The sequence below is a fragment of the Procambarus clarkii genome, chromosome 65 (genome assembly GCF_040958095.1).
Source record: "Procambarus clarkii isolate CNS0578487 chromosome 65, FALCON_Pclarkii_2.0, whole genome shotgun sequence".
In the NCBI taxonomy this organism is placed as follows: Eukaryota; Metazoa; Arthropoda; class Malacostraca; order Decapoda; family Cambaridae; genus Procambarus; species Procambarus clarkii.
The window spans coordinates 24,263,671-24,287,823 of NC_091214.1; the positions used below are offsets into that span (position 1 = coordinate 24,263,671).

Here is a 24,153-nt window from a genome sequence, read left to right on the forward strand (position 1 = left end):
TACTTTAGTCTCGAGTATTGTCCAAAATTAAACCCTATGTACACCGAGAATCAGAAGCTACTTTTCGATATATGTTATCACTGACAACACTTTGGTGTTGGGTTTAATGCCTAGTAACCGCAAAGAATTCCAGGACTAACGTAGTTCCAAATTATTAAACACCAAAAAATTAAGTATAATAATTGATACATGTACTTTGACCTATGTGCACAAATAACTTCTTGTACATGAAAGTACTTACTGAAAACTTACATTTATGAGAAGGCGTTCTAGTGCACCAGTGTCCATGATTTGTTTTGAAAAACAGGATATCGTTAATTTCTTCATAAATCTAATGCCCTGTGAAATAGTGAACTGAAACAATATATAAAAATCATAAAAAGATTAAAATAGTTATAACTAATAATTATATGCAGTATATGTCTAAGCAAGGCTCTGCGTGTATGTGTTTGTAAAAATAAATGACAGCAGATGTTCATTAATAGTTGGAAACTTGAATGTGTGATTTAGCATGCATGTTATCATGTAAGGAGTATGTCCACCACAAACATTACACTCTGACTCACACCAAACCACTTACTCGATTACTGTTAAGGAAACTAGCGAGACTTTCATCCCCAGCCATGCTAGCGTATTGGTCCGGAGTGTAACCATGCCTGTCCTTCACCCCACGAGACAGTTCATGCTTTACCAGCCACCGTGACGCCTCCTTTTGTCCGTTGGCTGCAGCGTAGTGGAGCAATGTTGCGTTTTCTGTATCTACTGATAACTTCAATTTGCTATAGTCTCTATTTGTATATGTTTTCAAAGCATCGATGTTGCCCATTGCCACAGCCAGATGAAGTGCAGTCCACCCTTGAATGAAATATACAGTACAGTACAGTATATGTAATTGCATATAAAATATAATACAAATATTATTGTTATTTTATTTAGCATTTGATTTATTGCCTATCAAACACAGGAGGCTTATTAAGGTGTTTATATTGTATAAAACACATAAGTTTTATACACACCACAAACAATGAAAATGTTAATCAACAGAAGACATCCAACCCAATGTGGCTAATTTCACAGTTACATATTAACAGTGGCAATGATGGTACTTGAACTTCACACAAAACACCTCATATTGAACTAACTAACCTCTTTGGTCAGGAATATTCCAACGTGCTTCGTGGTCATTGAGCGCCAACACCACCTCAATGGACACCTTGTTTCTGATTGTTATATGTAATGCCGTATCACCTGTTGATGTAAAACATCTGAAGTATATGAGCAGCCATATGTTTATATGATAGAATGTGTAGTCGGACAGTCATATCCTAACATAATAGACTGTGTAATTTGAACAGTCAAATCTTAATATAAAAGCCTGTGTAGTTTGGACAGTCTTATCTTAATATAAAAGCCTGTGTAGTTTGGACAGTCATATATTGAACAGTCAAATCTTAATATAAAAGCCTGTGTAGTTTGGACAGTCATATATTAATATGAAAGCCTGTGTAGTTTGGACAATCATATCCTAATATAAAAGTCTGTGTAGTCAGGATTGTCATGCTAATATAAAAGCTTGTGTAGTTAGGGCAGTCATATGATTTTTATAATAGCCTGTGGAGCTAGGACAATCATATGTTTACATAATGGCTTGAGTAGGGAAGGCAATCATATGTTCATATTTGCTGCTAGGTGCATAGAGGCATTGGGTGAAAAGAAACATATCCATCCACTCCCATGGATCAAACTCTGGATCCCTGATTGAGATATATACAAGAGTTGTTACATTCTTGTTACATTCTTGATTGTGGGAAGTTGAGCCATAATATGCTTTCGTTATAATCAAATAGGAGATCTACTCACCATTACTGCTTGTGGCATCAACATCAGCGCCGCCCTTCAGTAGTTCCGTCAAGACTTCAACATGACCGTGTTTAGCTGCCACATGTAGCAACTTCTCTCCTGGAGTAGTGAGAGGCTTCAATGTCGAGAACACCACAGATGTTTTGAGGCATTGCTCTCTATGTCCATGATGCATTAACGTGTAAAAATACTCTTATTAACATTGAAATTGAAATAAGTTTATTGAGATAAAATACACACAAAGGGATGAGGAAGCTCAAGCTATTCTCACCCCGTTCAGTACAACGTGTTCATACATATAATATACTCTTATTAACATTCATTAATTATAATCAATCTATCCAATTTTTTGTTTGCTAATCATTTTACATAAAATATATTTTATTGGTTCAGCATTCCGCTTAAGGTCCCCATGATTGCTTACTGTCAAACTAGCAGTAAATACTATTATTCTGAACATTTTAAACTATGTTCAGTATATACTAAAAAGCAGTGTATAGTTTTTTTAATGTCAGTTCGATTAACTTGTCAAATATTAACTAAAATATATGATGCCTAAAATTTGACTAAAAATTATGTTATTAAATATTAGTCTTGACAACTACATATCCTTTAAGAGTTTTTAAGTCATTGATTTATTGAGGCCTCTTAATGTAATAGACATGCAAGTCACATTTAATAGGGTTTTAATTGTTACAAAATTGAATTTTAAGGTCAGTAAACAAAATTTCATCTCCCATTTGGCATAATTGTCCAATTTGAACATGGCCACTGTACGCTGAGCGCATAACCACTGAAATTTTCAGAATATTGTAAACATGTTACAGTTACTCCAGCTCCCATTTAATTCTTGGATTACATCTGCACATCCCTTAATTACCCTCTTATACTTTTTTTTTCCCCCTTTCCCTCTCTCATTCCTCTTCCCGCATTCTGTTTCCTTCTTTTTTTTTGTACACAGGTGGGCACAGGACAGAGACTGCTGACTCCTGTTAGCAGGCTGAAAGCCTTCCCTTCCCATAGTTCATGGTAAGCCTTACCCACTAGTTTTCCCTAGAATACGACTCTCTTCACTTCTCTCTTTTCCTCTCTCACTCCCTCTTTCTCTTTTCCTCTCTCTCCCTCTTTCTCTTTTCCTCCCTCTAACCCCAAGTGTTATATAGTCGTAATGGCTTAGTGCTTTCTCCTGATAATTACTTAACTAATTACATTTTTTCATACTTTAATTACTATTTACGACAACCTCTTATCCACACTTACCTTTTATTTCTTGATTAAAGTCAAAGTTCTTCCCCCTTAAATTCTTCACTGTTTGTATATTACCTGATGAGACTGCTTCATACAGCTGCAAAATTGTACGTTCAATTATACAAAGTTATGCAAAATATGCAAATGTTATGCAAAGTCATGTACAATAGACAATTATACATGGTAATGGAACACGGACAGTGACTTAACTCTCAGAAATACGCACAACTTTGGATAACTTAATTAACAGACCCTTAATGAGCATAAGTTAGATGATTTGTACATCATATATGGTTCTATGTCATTAAACTATTCAGACTACAAACAATTTTGACATTAACTGGAAAAAAAGTTTTACATTTAAGTTATAGCTACAAAGTATTTGGGTATTGAACTTTTAATTAAACTATATTCAATGAACAAAATTAATTCCAATCAATGAACAAAATTAATTCCAATTTAAATAAAAATCTACTAACATAAAATACATTTGTTTTTATTTTATGTTAATAAGAAATTCCTTGTTGTCGAGCTAGTATATCTCGGAAACTCTCCAATATATTCAGAATTATATTTAAAACAACAATAATCATAATAATGTCTCATTATTTAAATACCTTTTCATTCGTTGTCTCTTCATTTCCTTCTTGTTCAACATTCTGTATTCCGTCGTTCTCATTATTCGCCTTTTTTTCCTTCTCTGTTTTATCTTCCACTGTTATTTGTTCCTTCTGTAATTTTGTGTCTTTCCCCAATTCTCTTTCTTGCTTCTTTTCTCCTTTACCTTCTGCTATTTCTAGTTCTTCCACTTTTATTTCTTTTCCATTTTCACCCTTCTTCTGTACCATCATTGTCAGTGTCACCCCTTTTTCCTTTTCCTCACCTTCTTTATCATTAATTGTTTGATATTTTCCATCATGTGTGTATATCTTCTGCTTCTCATCTTCTATAGTCAAGTTTGGAATTGTATCCTTATTGTCATCAGCCAAATGAAAATGTTTCCCATTTTTTTCATCTGTTTCAGTCTTTTCCGTTACCAACTGTTGGATCTCAGTCTCTCCTGTTGATGTTGTCATGTTTGTTGATGGGGCGATGTTTTTTGATGCTGTCATGTTTGTTGATGGCACGATGTCTTTTGATGCTGTCATGTTTGTTGATGGTGTCGTATTTGCTGGTGCTGTCATCTTTGTTGATGGCGCGATGTCTTTTGATGCTGTCATGTTTGTTGATGGCACGATGTCTTTTGATGCTGTCATGTTTGTTGATGGCTCGATGTCTTTTGATGCTGTCATGTTTGTTGATGGCTCGATGTCTTTTGATACCGTCATGTTTGTTGATGCTGTCATGTTTGTTGATGGTGTCGTATTTGCTGGTGCTGTCATCTTTGTTGATGGCACGATGTCTTTTGATGCTGTCATGTTTGTTGATTCTATGATGCCTGTTGACTTTACAATGTCTCTTGATGCTGACATGCCTGTTGATGCTGCCATGCCTGTTGATGCAGATATGTCTCTTGATGCTGCCATGTCTCTTGATGACATGTTTGTTGATGCTACCAAGTTTGTTGATGCGGCTATATTAACTGATGCTGTCATGTCTGTTGATTCTTTAATCTTTGTTGGTGCTGCCATATCTGTTGATATCATGTTTGTTGATGCTGTCATGTTGATGCTTCAATGAGTCTGTGCCATAAATAAATGTTTTGTTATATTTATAAACAAATAGACGATATAATTTGATTACATATTCATGAATATATCTGAATAAACTATGTTTACATTCTTGTACAGCCACTAGCACGCAAAGGGTTTCGGGCAGAAACGCTATGCATGCTATGCTATGAAACGCTACTACAGTATAGTATATTTGTATAGTTTATATCTACATCGGCGTTGAATCAACAGTATTGGCACTGAATCAACGTTGAATCAATAGAAGCCTAGACCCTACCCTACTTAAGGAACTGACTCCAACCCTTTATGACACTAGTCAGTCATAATTCTTCACCTATCATGGAAAGTTGAGGCAAATCACAGCCGTAGGCTGGGAGAGCGAGCTTGAGACTGAGTAATTAGTCTGTGTACTGAGCTTCCAGTACCTGGGGTAACTATAATCTATGCACTGAGCTTCCAGTACCTGGTGTAACTATAGTCTATGTACTGAGCTTGCAGTACCTGAGGTAACTATAGTCTTATGTACTGAGCTTCCAGTACCTGGGGTAACTATAGTCTTATGTACTGAGCTTCCAGTACCTGGGGTAACTATAGTCTTATGTACTGAGCTACCAGTACCTGGGGTAACTATAGTCTTATGTACTGAGCTACCAGTACCTGGGGTAACTATAGTCTTATGTACTGAGCTACCAGTACCTGGGGTAACTATAGTCTTATGTACTGAGCTACCAGTACCTGGGGTAACTATAGTCTTATGTACTGAGCTACCAGTACCTGGGGTAACTATAGTCTTATGTACTGAGCTACCAGTACCTGGGGTAACTATAGTCTTATGTACTGAGCTACCAGTACCTGGGGTAACTATAGTCTTATGTACTGAGCTACCAGTACTTGGGGTAACTATAGTCTTATGTACTGAGCTACCAGTACCTGGGGTAACTATAGTCTTATGTACTGAGCTACCAGTACCTGGGGTAACTATAGTCTTATGTACTGAGCTACCAGTACCTGGGGTAACTATAGTCTTATGTACTGAGCTACCAGTACCTGGGGTAACTATAGTCTTATGTACTGAGCTACCAGTACTTGGGGTAACTATAGTCTTATGTACTGAGCTACCAGTACCTGGGGTAACTATAGTCTTATGTACTGAGCTTCCAGTACTTGGGGTAACTATAGTCTTATGTACTGAGCTTCCAGTACTTGGGGTAACTATAGTCTTATGTACTGAGCTACCAGTACCTGGGGTAACTATAGTCTTATGTACTGAGCTTCCAGTACCTGGGGTAACTATAGTCTATATACTGAGCTTCCAGTACCTGGGGTAACTATACAGGTAGTCTTATGTACTGAGCTTCCAGTACCTGGGGTAACTATAGTCTATATACTGAGCTTCCAGTACCTGGGGTAACTATACAGGTAGTCTTATGTACTGAGCTTCCAGTACCTGGGGTAACTATAGTCTATATACTGAGCTTCCAGTACCTGGGGAAGGCAAAGGCAAGCTGGAAATAAAACCGAAGGAATAATACTAATTTACATTTCATTATATAGAAGCCCGGTGACAACCTGAATGACAAAACGTGTCATTGAGGCACAAATCACTGCAAATGAAACGTTTTTCAGAGAGGGGACGAAGATTAAGGGCGCAACCTGTCCTCTCGAGTTGTCAAATCACAAAAATGATGTACTAAATTGCCCGAACCTAACCTAGTCAAGGACCCACGAATAGAGAACGTCAATTTTGGGAGCCGCTGTGAGTTATAGTACACCATATTTTGACGTAGGGGATTTTTATGGAAAAAAAAATCGATGTGTTATTCAAGATCAAGAAAATCACTAAGGCTAGGAATGAATACGAGTTACGACACTTATTTTACCCAACGGAAAGTAAGCAAGGCTCACCTCTCACTACACTGCCAAGGGCTTCACTGGTGTTCACCAGTCACCTGGATACCACAGAGATAAGGCCATAGACAACATATCTGACTTATCGTAATGTGATGGCATTCAGCCTTCTTTCACCATTATTGATCTACAGTAATTACACGATGTTTTGCTGTATAAATTAGTTTCTTGATGTAATGGTTGACGTGTGTTGTCGGACAGAGCTGTGTGTAAAGTTGATGGGAGAGGGAATTAACACGAAGAAAACTTGACAAAATAGTTTAGTCTACCTAGTAAAATCATTATATAATATTCTGTCGTATCTGGCTAAATGAGATTTGCATAAAATATGCAGAAAAAATCTTTCAAACCGTAAGCTGTTATCGTATATTTCTTAATTCACAGTCAACTGCCTGTGGTAAGCTCAGATGTATTAAACCCCCAAGAGGAGTAATATTAACGGTCATACCGATAGTAATAATAATGAAAACATAATATCGTTATTAAATTCCAAAAGCCCGAGGCTTCTCGGGAACTGTGTCACTCTCGTAGTCAACAATAAGGGATTTACTACTTCTACGTCTACGGGAAATATCCCCTATGATATTCCTGCGCCGGCCCTATAAGCCTCAGCTAACACACACTGACCATTCACATGCCAGAAATGAAGATGAATAACTGATAATAAAAAAATAATAATAATAAATAATAATAAACTGATAATAAAATAAAAATAACTGATAATAAATAAAAATAATAACACCTTCCAGCTGTTATTAATACAGCTTTTACTATTATTACTACATTACAACTAAATCAATAAACTATTTATAATTAATACATTCATAAATCAGAACAAGTATACGTGAGAGAGAGAGCACATTACCGAGTCATCATTGGGAAGACCCTACACAAAAACTGCACCTACCATCAAGAAGAAGAAAAGAAGAGGTATATATATATCGCTTCTCGGTGGGTATAGACTGAGTTTATTTTAGTCCTGAATTCAGGACCAAAGTAAAGTTGTTGGTTGGTCTATTCCCGCGATTTTTGTTTCCTACCACAAACGTAGCCACACATTTACAATGCTAACCAGCATATATACATTTTCTTCTGTCCACCATGGACAGGGTTAGAGGTCTGTTAAACATATAGTTTAGTGATTTATTGAACAATCAACCACAGAAGGTGACTGTAGTGTTTTTAAATTGCCACTCTAACCTACAAACATAAATACACAGATTTACGTCTGTCCAACGTAAACAGTGTTCGAGGTGTCTTTTTACAGTGCCCGCTTGTCCCCGGTTGATATGCCTTAAACCCAACACAAAACAAGGGAATACTGTTTTAGCGACTACGCAGTAGGCTACATACGTGAGCAAGGTGCATTATTGTTATCAATGGCAAATGTAAGTGAAGGCATGGTTTATCTGTCTCGTATCATAATTTAGTACCTGATAAGCAGCCTCTTGCGTTATCTCTTCAGGTTTCAACCTTTAAAGGCTCTGCAGGTCCTCATTTTTTTTTTAATTTCAAGTAAAACCAAATGGATCCAAACTAGGCTCTTAATGGGAGGCTTATGGCGGAATAACAAATTTGAATGTGAGGCTTATAGTCGTACAATGTATATGAGAGGGTTTTAATGCTACAATGTTCATGAGCGGATTAAAATGCTACAAGCAATAACAAGAGAATTCGAGTAGCCAGTTATCAGTTGGGAAGCGGTCCTCAACAAATCCAATACCTTGAGCAACAAACTACCCCGTCAAACCACCTGGATAGTTATCTGGATAGTTATATTTGTAATGGTCTGAAAACATTACGGTTCCAGTAATAGTCTACTTGTAAACTGGCAAGTGAACAGTGGCCGACACACACAGGCACGGCAGGCACCTCCCCCTGCCGAGGCCCCCGTCAAAAACAGCAGAGCCCGTGTCCCCGGGAGCCTAGACCACATCCACAGGCGGGGGGGGGGGGGGGGGGGGCAGGACATGGACCTCCACCGGGACATCCTCCACTACACGCAGCGCACCCGACGGCCCGACACCCACACACACACTGGCTCAACAACCTCAGGGGCACGGCAGTTACCAGACGTGTCGCACAAGCCGTAGAACTCGCCTCAACAGGCGGAGCAGCAGACAAGCAATTGGGCGCCTCAGGCACAGTACCCACTCCGTCCTCAGAACCGTCGGAAGGCAACAGGGGCGGAAAATCCTCCGCACGAAAAATATGCACCCGACCAGTTGCTCCACGTCGCACGCTGCAGCCAAATGACCCTCGTGATCACACCTATAACAGGTGTGCGGTTGACCCCGATACTGAACTGAAGTTCAGTTAGTAACACAGTTACAGCCCCGCTCCTCTGCCAGGTAAGTCCACAACGGGCTCACCGTAGCCCGTGCTACTATGAAACTTTTGTTCCGAGTAGCTGAATCTAAAACAACAACAACCCCCCGATACAGGCAGCAGAGCGTGTAACCCAACACGGACATCGACGACGGTACACTACACTTCAGCGACATCGTCAGGGTGCGGGAGTCGTCAAGCATCCCAGCTCAGTGCACGGCAAGGACCTTGTTCCTACGAACATTAAACACAGTCCTAAACAGCTCAAAACAGGAGGTTAAAAATTCGTCCTAAAATTCGAAGGGGGCATCATATACAGCCACATACTTTTGACCACAGCACGGTTGCCCTGAAGCAGCTGGACGCCCACTAAGTCCGACAGCTGCTCATGTAGCACGTCCACCAGGGCGACACCAACTAACTGATGGTCCACCGGCACCGTAAATGCCAGACCAGCCGACAATGTCCTCTTCACTGGAGGTCGAGAAGTCCCCATGACAAATCCAAACGTCACCCTGTCAGTGGCAAACCACCACCACCAGGCAGGGCAACCAGCAATCGTCCAACGTAAACACTAGCCAGGAGCGGAAAGACCTCAGAGGCGTCCGACGGCCGCGGTCGCCACTCAACTCCCTTAAACAGCTTAGTGTGAGGACTGGGTGGATAAAGACCTGGGGTAAATATTGGTTTGGAAATACTGTAATATTAATCTATGGAAGACATTGTCTGGTAACATAATAGACTTTGGGTTTATGGAAGGGCCAGAATAGTAATATAAAACGTGAACTTTGGGGGGGTCGAACGTTTGACCAAACAGCTGCAATAAGTGCCATAATTTTACGAGGATAGGCTGCTTAATGAAGACAGGAATTGGAATTAAATAATTGGCAACGTAAGTAGGCGAGTACAACAAGGCTAGTAGGTTAGTCATTGACAGGTTTTATGAATATTCTCATGGACAGTCGCCCATGAGAACACAAAACTAGAAGAGGTCCACAAGTATGCAACAAGGCTCGTGCCTGAGCTATGAAGAAAGTCTGAGGGAACTTGATCTGACTATACTGGAGGAAAGGAGGAATAGGACAGACATGATAACGACGTACGAGATACTAAAGTGGATTGACAAAGTAGATACAGAAACAACGTTCATATTTAGGAACAGTAGAACGAGAGGACATAATTGGAAACTGGAATTACATTACAGTTACAGAGATGTCAGAAAAAGTTTTTTTCAGTCTGAGAGTTGTAAATAACTGAAACGGACTAGAAGAGGAAGATGTCGAAGCCACTTCAATGCACAGATTTAAATGTAAATATGAAAAAAAGAGTGAAAAGGCAGAGCTTAAAAGCAGACGGTCGACCTGCAAGAACAAGTAGGCGAGTACAACTTGGTGAGTATAAGCACACACACACACACATGCAAAATTCAATCCATACATATATATACACAGGTATACACACCCCGATAAAAACACACATCGCGCACATACACAAACATCTCTACCGCAAGGAAATGCTTCAAAACAGCTCAACTTATACACACGTACATTGCCAATATTACAAACCAAGACTATCTCTGGTATGTAATTTGATAACACATCATATCAACTGATAACACCTTTATCACCCAGCGCCGAACGACCACTGCCGTTCAGTGTCTATCATCTCGGAATCTTGATATAGAGGGTTTCACTTGCGGTTATGTGAATAATTGCTATTATTCAGTGTTCACCTGAAGAAATGGATTCGTGGACAGCCAAGCTCGTGAGTAAATTAGTGTTGGAAAATGGGTTTTATGAGATCGTGTTGTTTTGTGTTTGGGTCTCAGCTTGTTTATATGAAAACCAGCCTAGTTGCCTGTCTGGTCGGCTGAAAACTACTGAGATCATATGCCTTACCGAGTCTGTGGAGTAGGCTTGTATTTCAGTTGTCTGTTCCTCGTCCTCTAATCCTCATGTCTTTCCTGTAGGAGCACTATGCCGTCCTAGGGCACCTAGAGGGGGTGCAGTTGGCGCTGGCAGCCGGGGCGGCCGTTGATGGCAGCTCCAAGGGACTGCGGACTCCCCTCCACAACGCTGCTCGGAGCGGTAACCTGGTGATCGTGAGACTTCTGTGTGATCACCAGGCCAACACCAGGGTCAAGAGTCTCATTGACAGAGGTGAGGGCGGGCGAGTGGAGGCTTGATTACATTGTTTCGATCTCAACAAAGCTTTAGTTAGCTTGTAATTCAGGAAACTTGGTGGTTCCTTGACACTGTTTTGTGGTCAAATTAACTCTTTTACAATAATGGTTTCATTGGTGATTGTGTTTCCTTTAGTGTATCAAGCCACCATCAGGGCCAGGAGTGCAAAATTGTAGATGATATAACGTGATTCAGCAGCCACACCAAAACATGGTTAAACCCGACAGCAGCCTATACTTATGACTGAACAAGCGCCATAAGTTACCTCTGTACAACCTATGATCAGGTTGTCTGGCGGTGTTGATCACTCACCTGACTGTTGATCACTCACCTGACAGTACTGAGTGTTCATGCTGCAAATACTGGCATTCTTCCCCAGGGATGCAGCCCCTGCACCTCGCTGTGAGGAACGGCTACACGGACGTTGTGAGGGAGCTGCTGACTAGGGGCGCCGATGTTGGTGCCGCCGATAACAAAGGTGAGTTCAGTTCCCTTCACTTGACAGGCTTACGAAACCTGTACATCTTTCATAAATAATGGCGGCTTGGTTAGCTTTTATTTAAAACAGTATGAGCTACGAGATTGGGTTAAGAGCGACCTCGTAGAGTTTCGAAGCTTGTAACTTCTTTAATAAATACAGAATGGGCTGCCATGATTGAGGAAAGGTGTACAGGTTTCGTAAGCGGACATGTAAGTGCTTGAGGAAACCTGGCCCAGAACTATATAGAAGGTGCAGACGAGGAGTCACAATAACGTGGCTGAAATATGTTGTCCAAACCACACACTAGAAAGTGAAGGGACGACGACATTTCGGTCCGTCCTGGACCATTCTCAAGTCGACTGTGACTAGAGTCGTCCTGGACCACAATCGACTTGTGAATGGTTCAGGACGGACCGAAACGTCGTCGTTCCTTCACTTTCTAGTGTGTGGTCTGGTCAACATATAGGTTATTCGGCTAGGGAGCCCCATTTCCCTATTTTAAACTTCTCCCGTTATGACTGGAGATATATTACAGGATGAACGCCAGTTCTTATGTTGTATCAACGACTTCTATTAAAATTAATTACTCAGAGATAAACAAAACTAAGATTTTCTCACTAATATTGATATTACCGAATGGTTTGTTGATGGTCTGGAGACATATCACCCTCTGCATAATTATTAAGGCTATCAAAACAACTTGCTGACTTACCAGCAAGTGTGCTTTACTACTGGGCAATCTTCATGGCTAAATTAACAAGCCAAGGCACCCTAGTCTTCACTCCTGGAGGCAACTGCCGCCTAGCGCCCACTTCGTGGACTGGTCGACGAAGAGTGAGTCTGAACGTCTGAGATTTATACATTAAACTATAATTCAGGTTTCCAGGCTGTCCACCTGGCAGCGGTCCACGGCCACAAGGAGGTTCTGGAGGTGCTGAGAGAGCACAACTGCGACCTGGACTCTCAGAACAGAGACGGAGCCACGGCCCTGCATCTGTCGGCCGAGAGCGGTCACCTGGAGGTGGTGAGGTGGCTGGTGGAGCAAGGCGCCTCCACACACGTCACAGACACCCACCTCCGCACCGCACAAGACTACGCTAAAAGACTACGTTCACATGAGGCTATTGTAGAATTTCTCCAGGGCTATAGCAGTCCCATTGACCAGGTACTGATTAATATATTATATAGAATTATATATAAATATTATATAATTTTATGAATCGATTGGTCGATTAATCAACTCGTACTTGATTTATATAGACAAACGACAATCTTCTCCACGCATCCTTCAGTATATACATTTATTAATATACTATAATGATATATACATGGTTACATTCACGTTACTAATGCCTGTTTGTCCGCAGTAGTCTCTAACATACGGAAGTGTGTTTAAGGAAATTCAGCTGTTGTATTTACGTGGTGTTCTTGTTTGTCGTAGCCTCAAGGTTTCATAAGGCCGTAATTACCTACACACACTCCTGTCTCCTACGCAGCAGGGAAGCGCCACCCAGGAGGAAGAGGAGCCGCCTACAAGAGAATCACACTCAGCCCGCCAAAACAGCGTTGCTCACCAGAACCGAGACGTCAACCAGAGCCGTGACGCCAACCAGAACCGAGACGCCAACCAGAGCCGTGACGCCAACCAGAGCCGTGACGCCAACCAGAACCGAGACGTCAACCAGAGCCGTGACGCCAACCAGAACCGAGACGTCAACCAGAGCCGTGACGCCAACCAGAACCGAGACGTCAACCAGAGCCGAGACGTCAACCAGAACCGAGACGCCAACCAGAACCGAGATGTCAACCAGAGCCGTGACGCCAACCAGAGCCGTGACGCCAACCAGAGCCATGACGCCAACCAGAGCCGTGACGCCAACCAGAGCCGAGACGTCAACCAGAGCCGTGACGCCAACCAGAGCCGAGACGCCAACCAGAGCCGTGACGCCAACCAGAGCCGTGACGCCAACCAGAGCCGTGACGCCAACCAGAACCGAGACGTCAACCAGAGCCGAGACGTCAACCAGAGCCGTGACGCCAACCAGAGCCGAGACGTCAACCAGAGCCGAGACGTCAACCAGAGCCGAGACGTCAACCAGAGCCGTGACGCCAACCAGAACCGTGACGCCAACCAGAGCCGTGACGCCAACCAGAGCCGTGACGCCAACCAGAACCGTGACGCCAACCAGAGCCGTGACGCCAACCAGAACCGAGACGTCGACCAAAACCTTGACGCCAATGAGAACCGAAACGCCAACCAAAATGCCAATGAGAACCGAGACGAAAACCGTCAACAGCAACGTCCCCAACAGCAGCAACAGCGTCCTCAACAGCAGCAGCAGCGACCCCAATACCAGCAACAGCGTCCCCAACTGCAGCAACGGAAAAGCCAGCAGACATTACATCAGCATAGAAAACAAAAGCAGCAATTGCAACAACAGCAGCCAGAGAAACAAGAGCAACTACAAGGCCAGCAGCAGCAGCAGCAACACGAACAAGACCACCAGCACGACAGAAGACAAGCTCGCGCAACACCCACTCTCCATCTACCGGTACACTACCTCCTTTTATTTTCATTAAATATAGTTTGGCGTATTCTTTTACCTACACAAAAACCAAAACAAAATAAATTTACACGAACCTGGATTCATATTTAGAATATACGTGAATCCATGCTAAGTAATATATAATATTGTTTCATCTTTACTATGTGACCAAATAATGTTTCCAGAAGCCATTATCTGAACCTCCTGGGGGCGCTGACGACGCCCCTGACCAAGCTCTTCAACCTCAACCCGCCAGCCAATCACACCCACGACAAGATCAAGACCAACAGGCATTAACCCAGCCTTCAACTGCGAACAACTGCACCACTACTCCAACCCCGCCACCACGATGTGATGGACTCTTGTATCGTATGCTGTCTACGTCCGAGACTGATGACTTAGAGGGGGAAGCGGAGATTAATGATTCTCTATCTACTGATACCACAGAACAGGTATTGTTAGATATATAAAACATGAATTATAACAAAAATTGTGAAGTTAAAAGTTAAATGTTTAGTCATTTAGTTTGGCATTAGTGTAGTGCTGTTCTTAATGCAAGCATATACAAAGTTTTAAGTGTCATTGTAAGTTTTACCAGGAGATCCTTCGGGAGTTCCAATCGGATAAATTTTCTTCTCTGTGCTTGCACATCTTATATTTCAATATTGCAAACAGTTTTGGCCTCCGTACTTAAACACTGCTATTGCCAAATTAGGTGTTCAGCACCGAGCAATAAAATTTTATCAATATATGGAAATAAGTGACATGAAGCCCGCTGGTGGTGGTAGTCAACTTCTGGAGTAATTTTAAGGCAACACGAATGTTTACTAACCAACCAGCAAGAATAATCTAGCCCTGGCCATTGTCCAGGACTAATGTAAAATTTCAGTGTATATACACCTAAAAGTAGGGTTTATACCTCTCGGTGTATATATTAGCTTGGTATCGGGCTTAAGGGCTATCAACCTCTGGAGAATTATTAAGTCACTACAATTGTTTACTGACCAAGCAGCAAGTGTACTTTAATTCTAGACTATATCAAGAAGTAAAGTAAACTCGGTATACACCGACAAGTAGGCTACACCTCTTTATGTGTACAATTCGCTATGATTTTATTTAAGCCTACCCTGTTAGTTGAAACACACTGCATGCCTCACAGGAGATCGTGGAGGCCGTGTCAGCAGGAAACCACGCTGCCACAGAGAGATTGCTGGTAGCTGGGACCAGTCCAGACACCCGCAGCTCCAAGGCAGGGGAGAAAGGTTAGTGCTGCTAGCATCATTTTCTCCGTGAAGCTCAAGCATGCTGGTCATGTAGTCCATTCACACACAGAAATCACATTAACGTGATGATATATATCAATGTGCTAGAGTATGCGGCCTGGTGGTAGGTTCGCGCCCACCCGAGAGGATTTCCTCATGTAGTACATTTTTGAGATCAGTCGCCATTTTCATAATATTCAGTACGGTACATAACTCGCTATTTATATGCCTACACATTTGATTTTTAAGATACCAGTCTGCTGACGTTCTATTACAATAATTCTTTCTCTCTTGTTTTTTCTTCCATAAAATCTGACGAAAATTCTCACACAAATATTCAACTATCCATACGAATTAAAACAATAAACACAACAGTTGCAGGTGTTTTTACGAATTGAAACTAGGAAAAATGAAATAAAGTGTAATGTTGACAGAATATATTTGATCTATGAGCTAGAGCTTCCGTCATGATGATAATTCTAAAACTTTATGACCCTAGCTAGCATTATAAGATACAATGGCATTTACCTGCAGGTCTGACGTTGATGCACCTGGCCTGCTGGAGTGGCTACCCGAAGATCGTAAGACTCCTCGCTAAGTACAGAGCCGACCGTAAGGCCACAGCCCATGGTAAGTGAGATACAAACAAGTACATTAGTGTACGTCCCGGGCTACACTTGGACAGTACGGTAGAGCTGTTGTTGTTGTTTTAGATTCAGCTACTCGGAACAAAACGTTCCGAGTAGCACAGGCAATGGTGAACCCGTAGTGGACTTACCTGGCACAGGAGCGGGGCAGTAACTTGCGATGGACGGTAGAGCGGCAGCCGCGCTTTTTGTTGGTCGGCGTTCAATCCCCGACCGTCCAAGTGGATGGGCACCATTGCTCCCCCCTTCGCCCTTTCCTACTTATCCTCACATACCTTCCAAGTGCTATACAGTCGTAATGACTCAGAGCTTTCTCCTCATAATGCCCTGTCTATAATGTAAAATACAGTATAACAAAATACACGCTTTTCTTTGATAGATTTTCAGCAAACGTCTGGGGGCACAGTATGCCTAAACTACAATAATATTATTACTGGTAATATTAGCGCAATTTTAATATCGATTGATAAAGCTTTTCGTATATATTTGTTGGCTAGGCTAGACATTGGTGACGTTGAGACTGGGCTTAACAAAAGGGCAATCTAAAGATGCAATGTGCATAAGCCGAAATTTTGAAGTAAATGTCATCGATTTCTGTTTTAATATTTAGAATTTTGATAAATCAATTTCCTATGAACCTTCAGTCCATAGGACTTGTCCTTCAGTCCTTGTTAATATTAAATTAAAATATATATATATCTCATATATGATACCATCACACCAGACCACTGTAAGCAATAGACCCAATACGTGCAATGGCTTCCTAAGGATGTAACTACATACGAGAAATATATACAATTTCCTGCTTGCAGCAGGTTTAAATAAATACTAAGTACCAAGAACTGTGGGAAGCACTCATCATTACCAGTGTTTACTGGCATTGCCAATACTGATGACAGATTAATTCAGCCGTCTTACTCTCTTTAGGGCTGCTGGCTATACACTGGGCAGCTGTGGGCGGCCACGTACCTGTGCTGGCGGTGATGTGGGAGAAGGGCTTCAGCATCAAAGCTAGGAGTCAGGATGGGGCGACGCCGCTGCACCTGGCTGCCGACCACGGCAACATGGAGGCGGTGAAGTGGCTGGTGGAGAAGGGCGCCTACCTCAACGTTAAGGATAAGCGCGGTCGAACGCCCAAGCTCGTGGCCAAGGAGGCGGGCAACAAGATGATCGTCAAGTTCCTGCAGGACAAGGAAGATGAGGTCAGTTAAGCTAGTACCTGAGAGAGAAGCAGGTCAGTTGAACCTGAAGAAGTATAGAGAAATGTGCAGTAAGTAGTACTTGCATCAGCCAGTAAAAAGCCATATGCGATATGCACTGATTTGGTATTAGGCTTTTATATAATATATAAAGCCTAACATCAAATCAATGTTATTGATTGAAAAACTGACGTACAACAACCTGACACTGTTATACGTCTTAGTAACTAAAGTTAAAGTTTCCGTAACTCAAAATGCTGTTAATGCGTTACTTTACAGCTGTCTCAGTGTTTTAGAAGTTATTGCTAGAGCTGTGGTGTAAGTGCAGCTGCGGTCTTTGCTGTTACAGATGCACTTAAGTAACCTGCAGGAGCAACGTAAGCTTGGTGAAGGAAGCTTCGGCGAGGTGATCCTTGTAAGGAGTAACAACGGCTTCGTAGTGGTGAAGAGGGTGAGTGTTGGTGAGTGTTGTAATGGTAGTCATGTCCGGATACGAGACCTTTATGTCTGCACACGTACACATATAAAATGTAAAATAAACAGTTCAACCAAAATAACACTTCAAGGCTACCTCCTTAATGTCTTAACATGTATTATAGTCCAAATATAGGCTGTGATTGTCGGTAATGTGTACAGGCTTTGACAGTGTAAACAAAAAGCCTTCTCTCTCTGCCTCAGATCGACCTGTCGCAGCTCCGACGGAAGCACCAAGAGTACGCCCACAGGGAGCTTAAGCTACTCAAGTCTCTGTGTCACCCCTACATCGTCGCTTACAGGGTAACGTGGACACCAATTGGCTCATGAGGGCACACCTGTCTTTGTATTAAAAAGTATCATCCTAAATAAAAGTTATTTCAACATTAATGTATGTATATGTTTACTGAAAGGCAGTGTTGGTCTTCTCTAGCATCTTACATTCCCCGGCAGGGCGGAGGGTTCGAGGGCAAACATTTACACATCCATATGGAATACTGCAGCGGCGGGGACCTGGCCTCCCGCATCCAGGACCAGAAGACCGCTGGAGTCGACTTCGAGGAGCGTCTTGTCCATTGCTGGGTGCTTAGCATCTGCTTGGCTCTCAAGGTCGTCACCACAGCCTATGAACGTCTTTATTTTACATTTTCCGTTTTTCTATGTTTATCAGATAGTTTTGAATCAATATCATAGTTTAATGTGATTAAGGTGTAGATTATGGATGTAGTTAGATTAGGAATTCCGACGTGTGATTCTATCCTGAAGGGCCACGTCTCCTTCCCTACAGTACATCCACGGTCGCAACATACTGCACAGGGACTTGAAGCCTCATAACATCTTCCTGACGGAGGGCGGCATCATCAAGCTGGGGGACTTCGGGTTGGCGCGCGTCATAGGCGATGCCCAGCGTGCTCTCACCTCCCTGGGCTCCCCTGCTTATATGGTGTGTTGGTGATCTCTTACCCTGTCCCCTGAGGTAACGATACGAACACGCATCTTGTTCTGACCCTCCAGCATTTGTGTTTACTTTCTAACTTTTTCGGATATGATCGTCAGACCAAAGTAAACAAAAATAACTTTTGTTTACTCTGTATTGAAGCTCTTGAGTGAAGTTGGTTGAATTTGGGGGGTTACAAAATTAATTTGTCTCGAGGTGATACTTAACTCCTAAACGATCTTATGGGTTATTCATGCCCATGCCACCTCTTGGGGTGGCTTAACCTTTAACAGTCAATCCTAAACGATTTGAGACTTGACTGAGAGGCGTTCGCATACTCTACCCCAATTACACAAATATAATTAATGTGTTGATGGATACGTTGACATGTATAACCAAACTTTCACATATTTGTTTATGAAATGTTTATCTGAAGATTGTCTAGATGTCACACTAGGTTATTTAAAACAAATTACATGTTACCTCGTTAACTAAACGAGCCTCAATACACTAAACTTGATTTGACTTCCACTAATTTTCTTCCCCGAGTTAAGTCAAAATCATTCACCACTTCTGGTGTGATTTACGAACTACTTCTCTCTTACATCTTCTGGACATATCTCTCTCTTTACATATATTATACATAAACCCTCAGTGTAGAGGCGCAGCTACGGCTATTGTTCGCTGGTGAACCCTTAACAGAGACCTGTGTCTCATTCCCGCCCTTTTGTCTGCAGAGCCCTGAAGTGATACGCGGAGAAGCCTATGACGCTAAGGCCGACATGTGGGCCCTGGGGTGTTGTCTCTACGAGTTGGCAACACTGGAACGAGGGTTTCCTTACAACGAGGTAGGAACGAGCTAAGCTTCCCTTACCATAGGGAAGGAATGAGCTAGGCTTCCCCTACCATAGGGAAGGAATGAGTTAGGCTTCCCTTACCGTAGGGTAGGAACGAGCTAGGCTTCCCTTACCATAGGGAAGGAATGAGCTAGGCTTCCCCTACCATAGGGAAGGAATGAGCTAGGCTTCCCTTACCGTAGGGTAGGAACGAGCTAGGCTTCCCTTACCACAGGGAAGGAATGAGCTAGGTTTCCCTTACCACATTGCAACTCTAAAGCTTTGGCTTCTCTCAGTGTTCAGTGTAGACAAGCCAGATTTAACAGTGAGAGATGCTAAAGCCCACCAACATTATTCGTCATTGTAAAGAAGACTTTGAGCGTCATCTTAATGACCCCTCAAGCGACAGTGCTCACGAAGCGCATGAAAGATTGAACAGTTATAAAAGTGAAGGGACGACGACGTTTCAGTCCGTCCTGGACCATTATCAAGTCGATTGTGATCACAATCGACTTCAAAACGTCGTCGTCTCTTCACTTTCTAATGTGTGGTATGGTCAATATTTTTCAGCCTCGTTATTGTCACTCCTCATCTGCAACAGCTATAAGTTAAAGTACACTCAGGAGGGTTGAAGTGGGTTTCCAGTAATACCAGTTCACCTAATGCTACAAAATGTTCCAATTGAGTCTCTCTTCGTTCTCTTTCTCCTCCCGTTTATCGTCTTTCTCCTGTTGGTGCCAGGTGATCGTGTCAGGAGGGTTCTGCGAGGAGTACAAGGCGGCTGTGGTGTCCCTTCTGCAGCAGGATCCGGCCAGGCGGCCCACAGCGGCCCTCCTCCTCAGGAAGTCCTTCATTCTGGTTAGTTATATACTGTCTGACTTCTGCAGGGAGGTGAAGGATACTGAGGGATCCTAAACAACTTGTAGGCTTGAAGGACTACATGATAACTTAATTTAAGGTTATTTTGGTAACCTGTGTACCAGCCACTTGGGCTGGACGGTAGAGCGACGGTCTCGCTTCAAGCAGGTCGGCGTTCAATCCCCGATCGTCCAAGTAGTTGGGCATCATTCCTCCCCACCGTCCCATCCCAAATCCTTATCCTGATCCTTTCCTAGTGCTATATAGTCGTAATGGTTTGGCGCTTTCCCCTGATAATTTATTTCGTTTCCTTGGTAACCTGTGAATATTTTTGTAAAAAAGTTGTGAAAAAGTATAGTTCCTGAACAATTATATACATTTTGTGTGGATTTAAATGTAAACTGGTGGCGACTTATACTAATGTTGAGACAAATTTTGGAGCTCAAGCTTATGGAACATTGTGGAATTTGTTTCGCTTATAAAACTTTATGGGAACCTGTAGGATATATTTTTAGGCCTTGTAATATGGTACAGAAATGTTCCAGTATTTATAGGAATTAGTCTATAGGATTGGTAACGGTAAGGTTACCGTTACCAATCAGGAGGAAGCTCTACGTTAGAATGACTCTATAACACGTATAAGGGACATGTGGACAAGGAGCTTGGCTATAAGAACTAAGGAGGGGGGGTGGGGGAAGAGTGCCCAACCACTTCGTCCATCGAGAACGGGAGTCCAACACCGCGACCGTGCAAGCTACAAGGCTATCTCTGTACCGATCAGTCCAAGTGGATGGTCTATAAGAAATTATAAACAAGTATTATTTAATTGCGAATTGTAATAACTGAGCTAGAGGGGAACTGAAAGATTGTGTGGTTATTTAGAGGCTTGTGAGAACGTGAACAGTCTTGTCGTTGGACTTGAAAACCCTTGCTAGGGTGAGAGGAGGTTGAAAAGTCATGTGGGAACTTGCAAAGACTTGTGTGGGCGTGCAACTTCTTTGGGGACTTGCAAAATCTTTTGGGGACTTGCAAAGTCTTCTAGGGACTTGCAAAGTCTTCTAGGGACTTGCAAAGTCTTCTGGGGGCTTGGAAAGTCTTTTGAGTTACAGTCTTCCGAGGTATTGAAAAGTATCTTGGGAACTTGCATGGTCTTCTTAGGACTTGAACAAGTCTTGTGGGACTTGAGGTAACTTAAAAAAAACTTGAGACAACTTAAAGGACTTACAGGTGCTCGAGGAGACTTGAAGAAAGTTAAAGGAGACTTGAATCAACTTGAAGACATTTATGTGAACTTGTGGTATCTCTTAGATTTACTGAGCGCTCTTGGAAGTTACAGCTTTATTTGTGTTCTTGTTATGAAATTAATCGTAAATAATGCTGAAACTACGCGCACAAGAATGCATAAACATTATGTTCGCATGAATACATAATACAACTGTATTTGTGTGTGTGTATGTATTTCGATTCATCCATATTTCACAATAATAACCCGTCCACCTTCTCACCCAACCATTACCTCATGCATCTATCCACCCACCCCACCACAGGAGGCGATGGAGAGCCAGCTAGAGGAGAAGGAACAGGACGTGACGGAGCTGAACAGAGAAGTGCTTCAGCTGAGTCAAGAGGCGGAGGAGCTCATCACACAACTGGAGGCACTTAGAGCCAGGAACACCAGACCAAACGAGAAGAAACCCAAGACGTGAACAACAAAATATCTGAAGGTGGTGAAGGAGGAAAATAAGAAATATAAGCTAAAGGAGACCGAATGTAGAAGACATTAGAAATACATAAGAAACATGTAAATTTAGATAAGCTATTTCCTGGAAAGTTCATACCAATAGATAAATAAATTAATGTAATTGGGTAGCTATTAACTCTCTCCTGATAAACACGGTACATAAGACACTTGACTGATGACCCCAGAGTAATTATCAAACGAAGGAACCAAGCCGGAGAGAGACCCCCCCAGAGTAATATTTGGAGTGTGGCTTGAAGCCTATCAACCGAGGAAGGATTATGAAGGCCACCACAATACCTTACTGATCAACCTGCGAGATTACTCTACCTTTGAACATTAGTTCAAGACTAAAGTAAACTCATAAAGAAATGGGGTACACCTCTCCGTTTATATATATATATATATATATATATATATATATATATATATATATATATATATATATATATATATATATATATATATATATATATATATTGGTATAAGTGTTGGTCTTAGGTATATCAACCTCTGAAGTGTTATCAAGGCCAAACAAGAGCTTAAAGGCCAACCAGCAAAAATGCTTTAGCTCTAAACATTGCCTAGGACTAAAGTAAACTTTCAGTGTATCTCTTTGGCAACCTGTCCTCAGCCTAGGCTTGTCCGTCCATTTTAAGGTACCGCGGGTTAAAAAAAATATTTTTTAAAATATGTTAATAATATTCCATACTACAAAGTGTTGAATAGTTAAGGCTAAATTAAGTTCCGTTGGCACTTATTAGTATTTGCAGTACGTGGATGAAGCACTTAGAGAGGCGGGATTCGAACAGAGGACGTGAACAAAACGTTTCACTGCTCGAGAAACACACACACGTCATCAGTCGAGTGGTGTGTTAAGTTATTTACATTTAAAATATATTTCAATATTTATATGTACCATAAATGATAATTTATAATAGTATCTCCTAAAAATATGTTTAGATTTACTGAACACTCTTGGAAGTTACAGCTTTATTTGGGCTCTAGTTGTAAAATAAATCGTAAATAATGCTGAATCTACGCTCACAAGAATACATAATACAGGTGTGTGTATTATGAAAGCACATATCAACATTAAAGTCATATGTTGGAAGAGTGTAGTATTTAGTAGGCTAAATAGCCTACTTAGCTAAAACATAGATAACAAGGGGGATTTGGTGGTTGGAATAACGAATATTTGGCCTGTGTCGATGAGGACGGGTTGCCCCTTTGGGTGAGGCTGTCAACTCTCCTCTATATATTATAGTACTATATACTACTATATACTATATACTCTATATACTATAGTACCCTGAAGGATGATATGCCTTAGATTCGAAACAACGCTCTGTGCATCCATGGTAAATGACTTCAGGAGGTAATTTAACATTTTGTTAATTTTATGGTTTGTAAGATTTGAGAATAAATAATAGTTTTTCCGCCTTGTTTTGGATTTTGTCTACCAGTTATAAACAATTTGAATGCCAATATACAACAACGGGAACAAACAGTAACAGACAATAGCAATATCTCAATAATATAACAATAGCAATAATACCCTCACTAGCTAAGTCACGTCTGATAGACTTAATATACGTCCAGATAGACTCAGACTTAGTACCACGTAGAGGTACAGCCCTCTTAAGTGGACACGTGAGAGGTACAGACCTCATAAGTGGACACGTAAGAGGTACAGCCCTCCTAAGTGGACACGTGAGAGATACAGACCTCATAAGTGGACACGTAAGAGGTACAGCCCTCTTAAGTGGACACGTAAGAGGCACAACCCTCTTAAGTGGACACGTAAGAGGTACAGCCCTTTTAAGTGGACACGTAAGAGGCACAGCCCTCTTAAGTGGACACATAAGAGGTACAGCCCTCTTAAGTGGACACGTAAGAGGTACAGCCCTCTTAAGTGGACACGTAAGAGGCACAGCTTTCATAAGTGGACACAAATGGTCTGCGAGTGGAGCAA

The 24,153-nt window shown here is 41.9% G+C and overlaps 2 protein-coding genes across 10 annotated transcripts in view; one reads left to right on the forward strand and one right to left on the reverse strand.

The window, feature by feature from the left end:
- The window catches only part of LOC123771032 (uncharacterized), a 25,347-nt gene extending 13,689 nt beyond the window's left edge, over positions 1 to 11,658 (reverse strand). For 5 of the 9 annotated variants that reach the window (XM_069309636.1, XM_069309634.1, XM_069309633.1 and 2 more), the window contains exons 1-7: positions 6,687 to 6,837; positions 3,726 to 4,790; positions 3,121 to 3,205; positions 1,861 to 1,959; positions 1,147 to 1,248; positions 581 to 855; positions 253 to 339 (exon numbers count right to left, since the gene is read on the reverse strand). In XM_069309636.1, coding sequence (XP_069165737.1) covers positions 253 to 339; positions 581 to 855; positions 1,147 to 1,248; positions 1,861 to 1,959; positions 3,121 to 3,205; positions 3,726 to 4,772 — 1,695 coding nt within the window. In that variant the 5' untranslated portion in view covers positions 4,773 to 4,790; positions 6,687 to 6,837. Of the gene's footprint in view, positions 1 to 252; positions 340 to 580; positions 856 to 1,146; positions 1,249 to 1,860; positions 1,960 to 3,120; positions 3,206 to 3,725; positions 4,791 to 6,686; positions 6,838 to 9,344; positions 9,477 to 10,915; positions 11,035 to 11,531 lie in introns of those variants that run through there. The other 4 variants (XM_069309630.1, XM_069309632.1, XM_069309631.1 and 1 more) reach the window with 4 other exon arrangements.
- On the forward strand, positions 10,632 to 23,617 carry LOC123771031 (uncharacterized). The gene is made up of 16 exons (XM_045763267.2): positions 10,632 to 10,781; positions 10,987 to 11,176; positions 11,580 to 11,678; positions 12,560 to 12,846; positions 13,178 to 14,233; positions 14,413 to 14,679; positions 15,387 to 15,489; positions 16,024 to 16,119; positions 17,064 to 17,338; positions 17,685 to 17,786; positions 18,014 to 18,112; positions 18,263 to 18,418; positions 18,597 to 18,752; positions 19,484 to 19,594; positions 20,324 to 20,440; positions 21,988 to 23,617. The coding sequence occupies exons 1-16, from the start codon at positions 10,758 to 10,760 to the stop codon at positions 22,144 to 22,146; spliced, it is 3,297 nt and encodes a 1,098-aa protein (XP_045619223.2). The 5' UTR covers positions 10,632 to 10,757; the 3' UTR covers positions 22,147 to 23,617.
- The last annotated feature ends 536 nt before the right edge of the window (positions 23,618 to 24,153 follow it).

Excerpts from the sequence above, each read along its gene's own strand:
- LOC123771031 (XM_045763267.2), top strand. The coding sequence starts at position 10,758 with ATGGATTCGTGGACAGCCAAGCTC. Across the intron at positions 15,490-16,023 it reads CTCCAAGGCAGGGGAGAAAG|GTCTGACGTTGATGCACCTG; the intron begins GTTAGTGCTGCT and ends ATTTACCTGCAG. Across the intron at positions 18,419-18,596 it reads GCATCTGCTTGGCTCTCAAG|TACATCCACGGTCGCAACAT; the intron begins GTCGTCACCACA and ends CCTTCCCTACAG.